General features: G+C 41.6%; 1 protein-coding gene across 1 annotated transcript in view; it reads left to right on the top strand.

Moving 5' to 3' along the window:
• CA10 (carbonic anhydrase 10) overlaps positions 1-13,886 on the top strand; it is a 534,680-nt gene that overhangs the window by 498,843 nt on the left and 21,951 nt on the right. Inside the window, exon 5 of the mRNA XM_008970621.4 lies at positions 12,390-12,485. Within this exon, the coding sequence (XP_008968869.1) occupies positions 12,390-12,485 (96 nt within the window). The remainder of the gene's footprint in view (positions 1-12,389; positions 12,486-13,886) is intronic.

The raw sequence follows: 13,886 nt of genomic DNA, 5'->3' as shown, positions 1-13,886 counted from the left end.
ATCGTATTTTGATTGAGCCTTTTCTACGTTTAGATACACAAATACTTACCACTGTGTGCAATACAATTGCCTACAGTATTCAGTACGGTAACATGCTGTGCAGATTTGTAGCCTAGGAGCAATAGGCCATACCATATACCATCTAGGTTTATATAAGTACACTCTATGATGTTCACACAATGACAAAATCACCTAATAACACATTTCTCAGAATGCATCCTGGTTTTTAAGCAACATGTGACTATAACTTAATTGACTTTGATGGAAACTCAAGAGGCAACATCCTATATTTCCCATCAGTGTTTTAGAAGAATGACAAAACCCTGTCCTTAAAATCTCCATGTTTTCCAGATAAAGACCCTGAGGTCTAAAAGGGGGCAGTGACTCACCGAGCACACCTACCTACTGAATGACAGAGCTGTCATTCAAACTCAGCCCCTTTGACTCCCAGCCCTGTGCTCTTTCTAATATTCATCCCCCACAGTCAATCCACTGCGGGTTTAATGGCTTTGAAATAAACCAGTGTGTGTTTCTGCTTATTAAGTATCATGCTTTATGCAATTAATGTGTACAAAACCAAGCCTAGTTTTGTGAACAGTTTATCCAAATTGCTGCGCAGCTTCATTTATGAGAGGAAAGAAAACCCTCCTCTCTTATCTAATAGATGTTATGTGTCTATTTTCCATGAATATATCAGTTAGGACAGTAGCCACCTAAAGTGACTCTTCTGAATTAACCCTGAGTGAATAAGATGGCTTTGGCAAGCAGTGTGTGAGGATTCAGTCTTTCCTTCCTCCAGGATGGGGACTAACTGTGAAGTGAGCTAGAAAAGTCTTCTCCGTCAACCCTTTGGTGTGCATCTACTGCAGGTACTGAGAGTCATTGCCCCTGGATATTTGACAAATCACATTCCTCTTCAATTTAGTTATATCTATACCAGTGAAGCTATAAACCTTTATGAATAACTATAAGAGGATAAAACTTCTCACTGTGGTCTCCCGAAATATCATTCAATCACATTGCCCTCTGGACACCACATTGCTGAAGCTTTCAGAGCCTTTCTCAGCATCACAGAGACATGCTTTGGCCTGAATTGTCTCATGATCATCTAGAAGCTGTCTTCCTTGTTCACTCCAGAGCTCAGACCTCAGGCAAAAGACATCCCAGGCATCAGGTTGAAGCATTAGATTCTATTTTTTTTTTGTATACTTCATCCATTTAAGTGAGAAGTAATTCCACTAAAATGGATGTTAATTTGGTTAGCTCTATCTAAATACAGGTACTCCATATTGAGATGTTCATGTCCCTTTTTTTCTGCTTCATTCAATTGATGTGCTAGATCACATTGTAAGATTTCTCCAGCATTGATTTACCCTTAACTCCTGATGTGAGCCCTACTTGATTGTAATAAATTATTTTTAATGCTGTTTTCCACTAGCTAGTATTAATTTTGGCTTTTTGCATATATGATCGTAAAAGATATTGGCCTATTTTCCCCTCAAATATCTGCTGGAATATACTTATAAACCCATCTAGACCAACGCTTTTTTTTGCATAGGAGATGACCAAAAATAATTCTTGCCTTAACTCAAATGAACTACATAACATTAAATCTCTACAATAATTAAAACAAAGCGAGCCTTTATTAATACTATTTATGTGGGCTCTGGAATGACTTAATATTTAACAAAAATGCCCTACACATACCAGTACAGTGGTTCTCATGGGACAAACTCTTCCACAGAAATAGCAACAATCCTAAAAGAGAAAAGGTATTTGGTATGAGACATGTTCAGTGTATCTATTTTCATAATACAAGAATACGAGCTACAGAAAGAAAAGACTAGCAAAATCTTCTTGGTAGTCATCTGACAATAAGATAAAGTAAGATACAAATGTGAATGATATATGGACTGTCAAGAAATACAGTCCCAAAGTGTGAATGGCCTGACTTTGTTGTTATCTATGGAACTTAATACGTCACTTCATCATTCTAGGTCCTCTCCCTTTATCAGAGCCCCAGCAGCCAGACATTTCTAATAATAATCATTGCAACTCCCATTTAATGAGGGCTTACTTTGTGCCAGGCACTGCATTTGAAGCCTCCTTTATCCCATGTACACCTGAGCTCATTAACATGTTTTGGCTCATTTAATCAGCACGATTGAGTGGTTATGTTGTCATCACAGTTTTGCCTGTGAAGAAATTGAAGTTCAAAGAGACCAAAAGGCCCAGGACTTGGAGCCAGAGCCAAACTCTCCTCATCCATGCCCTGTGTTGGGATGAGTTTGAGGTTGTAGGAGCATGGGGAGGAAATAGGCTTAACTAAAATCAGCAGAGGTTTCAAAAGGACCTGCAGACCTCATCTCTAATTCTTGGATGGTGGCAGCCACTGCCTACAAGTCACTTCTGGGAGGATCTAGACATCGTTGCAGGAGGCTCATCCCACCCTGGCTTTCAGCAGCTTCTTTAATAAGAAGTGGAAGGGATACAGATGCTGTGGGGAAAGGATCATAGAAGAATAGTTGGCTTCTAGAAACAGCTATTTCAGAATGTTTCAGGAAAAAAAAAAAAAGCATCACGGAACTTCCCTGATTCTTTATGTGTTTTATCTCATCTGTTTATCTTGTTTACTTATACCCTGCCAAGTTCCTGAAAGACTGTGTCATTATCTTGTTTCACTCTCATGACAATTCTTAGATAGATGCATCCCTATATTATGCATAAAAAAATAATCAGAGGGGATAAGTAGCCCCACATTACTTGGACAGAAGAGGTATCTGACTAGGCTCAAGGTCTTGCATTTTCCAGCATGATCCTGCACCCAAATATATCACTCTACATTTGTGCAAACTCCCATACAACTTGATGAAAAACATGCTTTAAAATCCAAGTTTTGTTATCTTTTGGGGGAAAATAATTACATTCCATGCTGGTTTTCTAGGTTGGTATGATAGCCAGACCACATTTGTGGATCTTCTGTCAACGAAACTATGGAAAATTATTTTTATTTTTAGCAATAATTGCATTCCATAGCCTACAATGCAGAACATCTCATCACCGGACAGACCCATGATAATTACCAAACCTTAGGGTGAGAATATGGTGGCTGGTAAACATCAAACTGTGTTCTTCTCTGCAGACTGTGTGTGCTCTTATGCATGAAGACAAACTTGTTAATGACTTTCTATAAATAAGTTCTAGCTTATAGTTGTTCCAGCAACAGCTGCTGAAATGTGATCTCCCCTCAGATACAGAACACCTTTCCTTTTCTCTTTACTTTCTTGTAGAAAGAAACTATTTGCATACGCTAATGTGAAATGAATAGTCACTGTCACTTTTTGTCTGTGTGACCTCAGAAGAGGTGCTTAACCTCTCTGTGCCTTAATGTCTTCACTTCACCTATTTATTTTAGGAACAAATGTAATATGGGTGACCTCTTTTAGGCTATGGAATATACAGCATTCATCTCTGGACTTCTGGGATCTGGCATAGGGTGGGCATTTGGGACCTATACGTTGACTAGAATTCAGCTCATTTGAGTTGAATATGCCTTGAAAAGTTTAAAGGACTATATAAAGGTAACAATAGTAATCATCATCATTTAAAGGAAAGGGAGAGCTTAATGCTTAGGTTCTCTCAACATGTATTTTCCTATCTGTATAGAACACTTACTGGAAAATATATGCCTGGAAGTTCTTTATTCATCTCCCAAATTTAAACTAGCAGGGGTCAGAAAACTACAGTCACAGACCAAATCTAGCCTACGCTGTGTTTCTGTAGCTTTACTGGAACCCAGCCACGCCCATTCTTTTATATTTTGTCCATGACTACTTTCATATTATAAAAGCAGAATTGAGTAGTTGTGACAGGTACTATACAGTTGGCATAGATAAAAATATTTACTATCTGAATCTTTACAGGAAAAAGTCTGCTGACCCTTGAATTACAGTATGAGCCATTCGGAATGCATTTCTCTTTAAAAGTTCTCGCCTCATTCAGTGTCTGGAACACAGTGGGTGCTCCCCAATAGGTGACACCTTCCTCAAGTTTCCTTGGGAGAACAGACTCAGTGTCGGATGCACAAAGGAGACCTGCACATACCTAACTCCTATTTCTGCAGAAGCTGAAGGCTGTATTATCTATTGCTTGCATAACAACAACAATAGTAGCTTATTATGGAATGCTTACTGCATGCCAGGCCTTTGGCTAAGTGCTTTTTTATATTCGGTTTTATAGAATATCACACAGTGCTATGAGTATTAGTTATGAATTATTATTACTATCCCCGTTATAAATGAGAGACTTGCTCATGTAATGGTACCCAAGGGTGAAACCAGGCTTTGCGACCCACACAGACCAATGTGATACTCAGTGTCTTGGTTCCCATTAGAGGTACCCTTTGGAATTCCAGACTGTTCTTTAACCAGTTCAGCCAAGCACCTTGTTCTCTCTGTTCCTTGGGACATCACACTTCATTGTACAATAGACAGTCTGCATTGATTCATTCATTAACAATTATTTCTGCCTTGATACAGTTAATATGTACCAGGTATAGGAGATGTCACAGGGGCCAATAAGATAGAGCCCATGCCTGGATGAAGCCTAAAGTCAGTCTAGTGAAAGAGGTGAGCATTCATCAGTCACACGACGAATGTCAAGCTAAAACTGTGATATGTATTTTGAAAAGTACAGAGTGCCATGACAGTGGATCATGGGGATCTCCTTCAACAGGTGACCCTTGAGCTGAGATACAAAGGAGTTCATAAGTAGGAGTCAAACAGTGAAGGGAGGGAAGTTTATTCCCTCCCTTCTCTGTTTAAGGGAAGGGAAGCATAAGAAACAGAATAAGCATGTGTTCTAGGAAAGGAGGAAGCCCAGTATATAAGGGAGGCTGAAAGAAAGACACTGAGCAGAGCACAGAAAACAAGGACACATGGTTAGAAAAGCCAGGGGCCCCAGATGTGCATCTTTATGTTACAGGCAAGGGGAAGCCACTGAGGTGTTTAAGCAGGGGTAAGGTGATAGCATTGTCACTGTGAACGCCACGTGTGGTCTTCTGTTCCAAGGCTGCTCTTTTGCGCTCACAAAAGGGCTTCTGCTAATGGAGCATCACGCTGAGAAAGGTGATCTAAGGTCTGAGAACACAGCCTGTTGCCCTCCTGAGGCATGAGGGGTGAGTGAGCAGCCCCCGGCATGCACTAGTGCATCACCTTGCTACCACAAAATGAAAACTCTGAGACCTGTGCAACTGAAGCTGCTCGCAGCTTAACCTATGACAAGTGTGGCTTGTGTCAACTTGGAAGCCTGCTTGCAGCAGGTCTGCTTATTTAACACAGAGGAGTACTTGTCTGTTAGCTTGAAAGCTGAGTTACTGGTCACCAAAGGCCAATGGTTTTCAGGCTTCCACTTCAATTAAGTGCATAGAAGAAACTTTGCCTCTGGTCCTAAGAAAATTCTAGGACATAAGTGAAATTCTTCGTTACCCTTAGGATGGAATCAAGACCCCCTACCTTGGCCTGCCAAGCTCTCCATGGTCTTCTCCTGCCTTCCAATACAATTTCTCCTCATATCACCCTCCCTTACTTAGGAGTTGTTCAATAAACACATGTTGAATGATTGGATCTATGAATGACTGTATAATCATGGGCAAGACATAGCTCCTCTTTGATCCTCATTTTCTTCATTTTTAAAAGTCATGGGCTGAGAACTAAGACCTTGATTTTCTCTAAGACCCCTTCTAAGACTCTATGAGATGCAGAATTGGTATTCATTCAGCAAATGCTTGCCAACATCTCCTCTGAGCCAAATCCCATCACCAGGGATGTGATGATGGATATCCATGCCCTTGAGATGTTTACCCAAAAGTAGACACAGACTCAAAGAGTATACTTTCAAAATAGCATGTGCTTGAGTATGAACTCAAATAGTCACAGGAACTGGGCACAATCCCAGCTCTGCCACTATCTCTCAGAGGCTTGGTGTCCCCATGACTCAAATGGAAATAATGGCACTAACTCATAGAAGTTTTCAAGAATTAAATGAGTTGTTTCTGCTGGCATCGTCTCTCACACAAAGAGGTGTTCGACAAATGTTGGTAATGATCATCAAAAGTGGTGATGATGACTAACTTTAACAATGATATTCAGCACTCATGTGACTGTACTGGGCATCTATGGTTTACATCTGTTCTGATCACCCGGTACCCATCCCATTTTGGTTGCAAAGTATTTTGAATTTTGATTAGTCAGGGTTCTCCAGACAAACAGAATCAGTAGGCTATATACGTAGACATATAAGAGGAGATTTATTGTGGGAATTGGCTCACAATTATGGAAGCCAAGAAGTCCCACAATATGCAGTCTGCAAGCTGGAGAACCAGGAGGTGCTGATGGTGTAATCCCCAATCCCAAACCATAGGGAGAGAGGTGGTCGCTAGTGTAAGTCCCAGAGTCTAAAATCTGAAGGCCCAAGAACCAGGAGCTCTGATGTCCAGGGGCAAAAAAAGAGGGATGCCCCAGCTCAAGGAAGAGAGAATCCTCCACCTTTTTATTCTATTCATACCTGCAATAGATTGGATGTTGCCCACCCTCGCTGATAAGGCCAGATCTTCTTTACTCAGCCTACTGATTCAAATGCTAATATCTTCTAGAAGCACCCTCACAGGCACACCCAGAAATAATGTTTTTCCTGCTGTCTGGGCATCCCTTTGCCCAGCCAAGTTGCCATATAAAATTAACCATCACAAATTTCCCTCCTGGGTGAGAGCATCATGAGAGCAGAAGGGAGCTGCACTTGGTGTTCAGAGACAGTGTTTCATGGAAGGTGTCCTGGAGAAGATAAGACACAAAAAGAATAGTTGCAAAATAGCATGTGCTTGAGTGTGAACTCAAATAGTCGCAGGAATTGGGCACGATCCCAGCTGAACTATGAGGTAAAGAAGGGTAGGCAAGGCTTCCTCAGTCCCCACTTTGCCCTCCTCTACACCAGAGAGATCTTTCAAAAATGCACATCAGATCAATTGGTTTCTTATTTAGCACCTGTGACTTCCTATTGTGTTTGGAATAAAATCAAAGCTCCTCACCATGGTCTACAAAGCCTTGCATGAACTGGTCCCATCTTGAGCCACCTTCATCCTTTCCCAGCCATTCCTAGCCGCTTGCCCCTATCTCAGGCTCTTTGCATTGGCCGTGTTCTCTACAAGTGATATGCCTCCCTCTGATCTTCCCATACCTGGCTCCTGGTCATCAGGATTCGGCTCAAATGTTAGCCCACCCAAAGACTTTTCACCAACCATACTACAGAATGTTGCCCCCACTTCTGCATCCTCGCCCCCATTCTTTCCACTACTACCTTTCAATCTGTAAATCAAAATCTTGTTTTGTTTCCTTCAAAGCTATCTTTGCCACCATCTGAAACTATCTCTAGGAGGACAAAGACCTTCTCAGTCTTATTCCAATTGACCTCAGCACATAGTTGGCCCTCAAAGATTTTTTGAACAAATGAATTCCAGGCCCATGTAAAGGATTGAGGTGAGGTGGCCTTTCTGAGATGAGAAGTCAAGTCACATCAGATCATGGAGGACTTAGATATAGAGAATGCACTGGATCATGGCACCGGCCATGTGGGAGCATCATGACAAGACTGGTAGTATTCTCCCTGGAAGACTGCCTGCCATTTCTCAGTCTTGCATTTCCAGGAAGCTTCTCTAGGAGGATACTCGCCTAAAACTAATTTAAAAAATCAAGATTATTAAATAATTTCCAGGAATCCAGGTTTAACCCTTTCACATGGTAATGCCAACTAAACTAGCAGAAGCCCTCAAGGCATCTCTTTAACGAATAGCTTAAATTCTTGAACTTGAACTTGGTGTTTAATTAGCATGTCATCATTAGCCCCCAAAGAGTTTGCTCTCATTGTCCCTGCAGTCTTAGTCAAATCATGCACTTGCTCAGACAGTTGAACAATCACTTATTGATCATCTGTTTCACATCAGACACTGTGATTACTCTGCATAAGCCTTAAAGTTGGAGCTCAGTTAAGGTATAGCTTAGGGCCCATCTAAGTTATTCAAAATTCAGACTTTATATGGTTGAGATTTAAAAGTGTTACCTATAAATGGCAAAAAGAAATCCACAGGCATCACTTTCAGAACCCATCTGCCAATCTGATACTCTGTCCCTAGCAGGATGTGATTTGCACATTGCTGCTCCCCAAGTCCAAAGTCATGGTAGGAGAAGCAGTGAACCCTGCTTTTCTCCAGACCCACCTGGACCCATGCATATTGTGAGTGGTTAGTGGGTATTGGGTTGGCATTATTGTGCCTGGGTAGGGAATAGCAAAGGCAACAGCCGCAGGAACTGTGATCACCACCAACAAAGACCTGGAAGGCAGTAGAAAGGAAGCAGCACTTTTTCATGGTTAAGACCTGCTGTTCGTGCATGAACTGGTACAGGTCCCAGGTTATCTTTGATGCCCAAACTGTGTTCTTACAGCTGAGAACAAAAAGCCTGGTGACTGTCAAGCTGTCTCCTGGGCCCTTCTGTTGCTCCTAGATGTTCTGTTGCCTGGGGAAATCTCCTGGTGCCTCTTCAGCACACAAACATACACATTCTGTAAACTGCAAAGGCCTATAGAGCACATCTCTGCCTTAATAACTATCATCTGAAATTAAATACCCCCCAACCTCCACCTCTATTTTCTCCTGGCTCCAATCTACCCTCTTACAGTCCATGCTGATTATCTCATTCCCCTGCTCAAAGCCTTTCTATTGCTGACATTCCAGGGGTCCTATGATCTGGACTCAGCCTGTTTTCCAACATAGGTGATGCATGTGCTCTTTAACCCACCCAAACTGAAGTGGAGAAGGGGTAAACAGCCAGACAAAACAGGACTCTGCTCACCAGCCAACAGTATCTGCTATAGCAGCACTTCTGAAACTTTAGCGTGCATCCAAATCACTAGGAATTTGAGAAAATGCAGATCTTGATTCAGGAGACCTGGGATGGGGCTCCCGATTCTGCATTTCTAACAAGCTCCTAGATGCTGTGGCTGCTGCTGATCCCTAGAGCGCACACTGAATAGCCAAGCACTATGTCATCTTATTAACATCTGACTGGGGGTCAGAAAGAAAATGCTCAAAACTCATATTCAAAGTAGCTTTATTTCTAGAATGTATTAACTATAAATTCACCAGTTTTGTAAAGCAAAAGATCAATTTCATGTGGTTCAACCTAACACAATAGACAGTCCATCAACAACTACTAATAGAAACCAAAGCTCCTGATATCAGAATCCTAGCCAACTCACCTTGGAACAGAGAGGAGGCATGACTTCAGATCAAAGTTTTAAATGTGTTAACTCAACTCACCTTGGAACAGAGAGGAGGCATGACTTCAGATCAAAGTTTTAAATGTGTTAACTCAAGCTTAAAGCACAGCCTCAGCCCTGTACTTGCCAGCTCCTTTCTTACAGTTCCTGGCTCCCAAAAGAACCCCACCCTGAGAGGCAGCCCATGGCCCAGGAGACTTCTTCCTGCCTTTTTCTGCCTTGCAAGCTGGACAGAAGGATCACTCCACTGGATTGCCTTTCACGTCCCTGCTCTGGTGTTCAGAACATGCTGTAACTTCAAGGCATGTCTGGAAGCACTGGCACATCCCCTGGCGATTTTGTTGGTCACCTGTATCAGTGGGAAGAACTTAGCAGATGGCAGGGTGTGTTTTGTTCTCATTAGAAGCTTACTCAGCACTGGAAGGGAGGTGTGCTGAGTGTGTGAGAACCCCCCAGTCCCTGGTTCTTCCACCACCTGGCAACATTTCTCCACCTGCAGAAAGTCCTGGTTGTGTGGGGGTACAAGGGAGGGGGGATTAAAAGTCCTGCAGAGGCAGAGCAACGCCTGGCCTGCGGTTGCCTTTCTGATGGCAGAGTAGCTACTATAGAGTCATCCATCTCCATTGGCAAAACTCACAGGTGAAAAAGCAATAAGCAAATAGGATATTTCAAGAGCAGCAGTAACATGTGCTCTCTTCATGAGAAGTTCCTCTACACCTCAGGAGGCTCAGGATATTCTCAGATTCAAGGTACTGTCCATCTGACTAGGCATTGATGGGATATTAATGTTCATTGATTATGTTCCACTTGTTCTGAAGTCCAACTTCCCTCTAGCTGGTAAGCTTTTGATGAATACAAGTATCATCCCAAATCAATTAAATCAGAATGTGAGAAGGCATAGACAGGCACAGGTGGGCTTTAAAAGCACCCAGGTGATCTGGATGCACACTGAAGGTCGCAAACCACTGGGTTAGATATGGTTTCTTTTTCTCAAAGTTCAAGGAAAAGCATCTTTTTTGATCATCACATTTCTCAACTTCTAAAACTTCACCTTTTTTAATGCAATTCAAGATATTGGCAATAATGAGTACTCTCTTACACTTTCAGAGTCACAAATCACTTCTACATGCACTACCTTATTGGATTCTCAAATCAGCCTGTGGAAAATGCTAACACCATTACAGAAAGATATATGATGTGCTTGCTGTGACATTGTTTATAAGAGATAAAAAAATGGAAACAGCCCGAAAGCCAGCGAGAAGATGGTTAAATATGTTATGGGTGTTTGTGCAACTGAGAATTCTATAGTTATTTGGAAGACTTGGGGAGATCTATATGCATTGGCTTAGAAAGATAACTACAAACTACTTTTAAATTTTAAAAAATCAAGTTCAGAATCATAATTATTAATCATCCCTATTTTTTTAAGTTACTGTGGACTAGGGAATTTATTATTTTTTATACGCTATGTGTGTTTGTGTGGTTTATAAGCACAAAACAAGTAACCACAAGGATGTACACTAAACTGTTAATAGTTGTATGTATAGCGTGGACTAGAATTAGAAAGAGGTGGTGGGGGGGCATCACATTTTTTACTTCTATATTTTAATTTGTTAAAAAATTATGCTTCTGGCCGGGCGCAGTGGCTCACACCTGTAATCCCAGCACTTTGGGAGGCCAAGGCGGGTGGATCATGAGGTCAGGAGATCGAGACCATCCTGGGTAACATGGTGAAACCCCGTCTCTACTAAAAATACAAAAAATTAGCCTGGTGTGGTGACATGCGCCTGTAGTCCTAGCTACTTGGAAGGCTGAGGCAGGAGAATCACTTGAACCTGGGAGGCGGAGGTTGCAGTGAGCTGAAATCGCGCCACTGCACTCCAGCCTGGGTGACAGAGCGAGACTCCAACTTAAAAAAAAAAAAAAATTAGGCTTCCATACTGTTAAGAAAAAACTGTTTTAAAATCACAGTCCTGAGATGATGAATTTTTTTTTTTTTGGTTAAGTGTTTTTTTATTTTATTTTATTATTATTTTTTTTTTATTATACTTTAAGTTTTAGAAAATGTGGCACATATACACCATGGAATACTATGCAGCCATAAAAAATGATGAGTTCATATCCTTTGTCGGGACATGGATGAAATTGGAAACCATCATTCTCAGTAAACTATCGCAAGAACAAAAAACCAAACACCGCATATTCTCACTCATAGGTGGGAATTGAACAATGAGATCACATGGACACAGGAAGGGGAATATCATACCTAATGCTAGTTGACGAGTTAGAGATGATGAATTTTAAGGAAAGATCATCATATCCATTTTTCAGAGGAAACAATTGATCCCAGTGATGTCGGGTAACTTGATCATGTGGCTAAAAATTGCTGGAGCATCTGTTTGAACATATATGTATGTTTATACACGATTTTTAAAAATGAATTTTAAAAAAATTAAGTAACAGGAAAAAGGCTCAACAGGTGGACTGATCCTTATTGAATGAGGAGGAAATAAAGTCCTACACAACCAGATGACCGGGACAGGCTGGTACATCAGAAGCCTGATCCATCAGCTACTACTGCATCTTGCAGGCTGGCCAGTTTCATCCCAGTCATGGCTGACTCAGGACCTAACAGCTCCCTGTTTGCTCCGAGGCTGCAAGGAAGATTTACTGGCTGCCAGTGGCAGCTGTTGGTGCAGCAGGGACACAACATCCACCCCTACAGGGCAGTTCCGTTCCTAATAAGGAAAATTCACTTTACACATGCTTTAGGGGAAATGTCCTGGGATGGAGCCAGAGCCAGATGGGCTCTGAGCTTATGAAAAGCATGCTTGTTACCAGAAAACATTTGCAAATATGTATGGGTATTTTTGTGTGCGTGTACATGCATTTTACACACATATGCACACATAGCTCTCTGAAATCCCTTCAATTAAAATTGTCTTCCAAATTGTTCCTCAATATACTTTGCAGTTCACCCTTATGTAGGGGCAAGTGCTATGCCTCATACCTTTTAATGTTGGATTATTGTTCTGATTCTTGTTTTTCCCTCCTGCCAGGTGCAGCTCATCCACTATAACCATGAGCTATATACGAATGTCACAGAAGCTGCAAAGAGTCCAAATGGATTGGTGGTAGTTTCTATATTTATAAAAGTAAGTCTCTTGCATTCCTTCATTCTTCTCACCATCCCCACCTCAATCAGAATACCAATTTACGGTCTCTGTTGGAGTTAGAAATATTAAAAGGGGTGCTATCCATGCCTAAGAAAACTATGGGGTGGTGCCTTTTATATACATGAGATTTATGAAAAATGAGGCCCCCTGCAGTGAGATGCAAAAATGATAATCTCCATTTCAGAGCATCTGGGCCTGAGGATTCAAGCAGCTTCTGTCCTAGAAAGAAAAAGGGGGCTAGATCCAGGAACAGGCTTTAGGACCCACCTAATGCAGTCAAATCAGAAGGATATAATACTAGAAGGGTGGGTGGCTCACTAATGCCCCACAGGATTAAAGTCCTGTTCACCATTCAGCTGCCCCTTATAAACATAGGAAGAAGTGAGATGTCTCTCCCCTCCAGGCACTGCACTAAATAGCTCCTTCCAGCTTCCTCACAATTGCTCTGAGCATCATCTTTCTCTCTCGCTCTCCCGTTCCTTCATAAGCCTCCCTGGTAATAAGATTACCCACACTGACTTTATGACATTCTGAGGAAACTCCACATCTCCCTAACAGTCAACAACGACAACATAAAATCTCCAACCAATCACATTCTAATTTGTTTAAAAAAAAAATACTAATTACCTTTAACATTTTAGCAGATGTAGAGAGAAGCAGGTATGCAAATTTTTTAATAAAAAATGAAATTGCTTTTCTAATTAGAAAAATAAAAATTAAAAAAAAGCAATGTGTGGCAGTTCCAAACATTAGCAGTCACCATGCTAGCCCCTGGGGATGTTTTGGCCAGATCATTAGAGAAAGTGCCCCAATCGGAATTGGGAATCTGATGAAGATGATCAATAGATCAAAACTGCCACCAGGGAATTTTAACAGGGCTGTCATGATGACATCATTATTACTCAGAAGAATGGGCACCTGGGGCACTGCTCCCTCTCCCCGACCCCACAAAAGCATTACCCTGTGCAATAGGCACTTCACCCTCCCTGGTCATCCATGCCATGCCCCCTCCTAACTTCCTCACCCTCCCCTTGGTCAGATCAGGGCAGACCTATGCACTGGGCAGGGGCTGGACGGGGCATCCATGGCATGTTGCTATCCCTGGCCACTAACCTCAACCTCCTCTGGTTTGTCATTAACAAAGAGAGGAAGGGACATTTGGCCAGGGAAGCATATTTTTAGGCTTTCATGCCTTTGTGATACTTGACATGACATCTCAAAGGAAACTGGTCCCAGCACAGATTCTAATGGTATCTCCTGGCATCATCACAAACCCTGGAATAATAAACAGTAGATTTCTGAATGCCAGACACTATGATATGTATTTTACATCTATTTTGTTGTTTAGTAATAAACTCAGAGGTTGAACATTCGTGTTGT

Source organism: Pan paniscus, chromosome 19 (genome assembly GCF_029289425.2).
Source record: "Pan paniscus chromosome 19, NHGRI_mPanPan1-v2.0_pri, whole genome shotgun sequence".
NCBI classification, from domain to species: domain Eukaryota; kingdom Metazoa; phylum Chordata; class Mammalia; order Primates; family Hominidae; genus Pan; species Pan paniscus.
The sequence above is the reverse complement of the archived record's forward strand: the minus strand, read 5'-3'. Positions and strand labels throughout refer to the sequence as shown.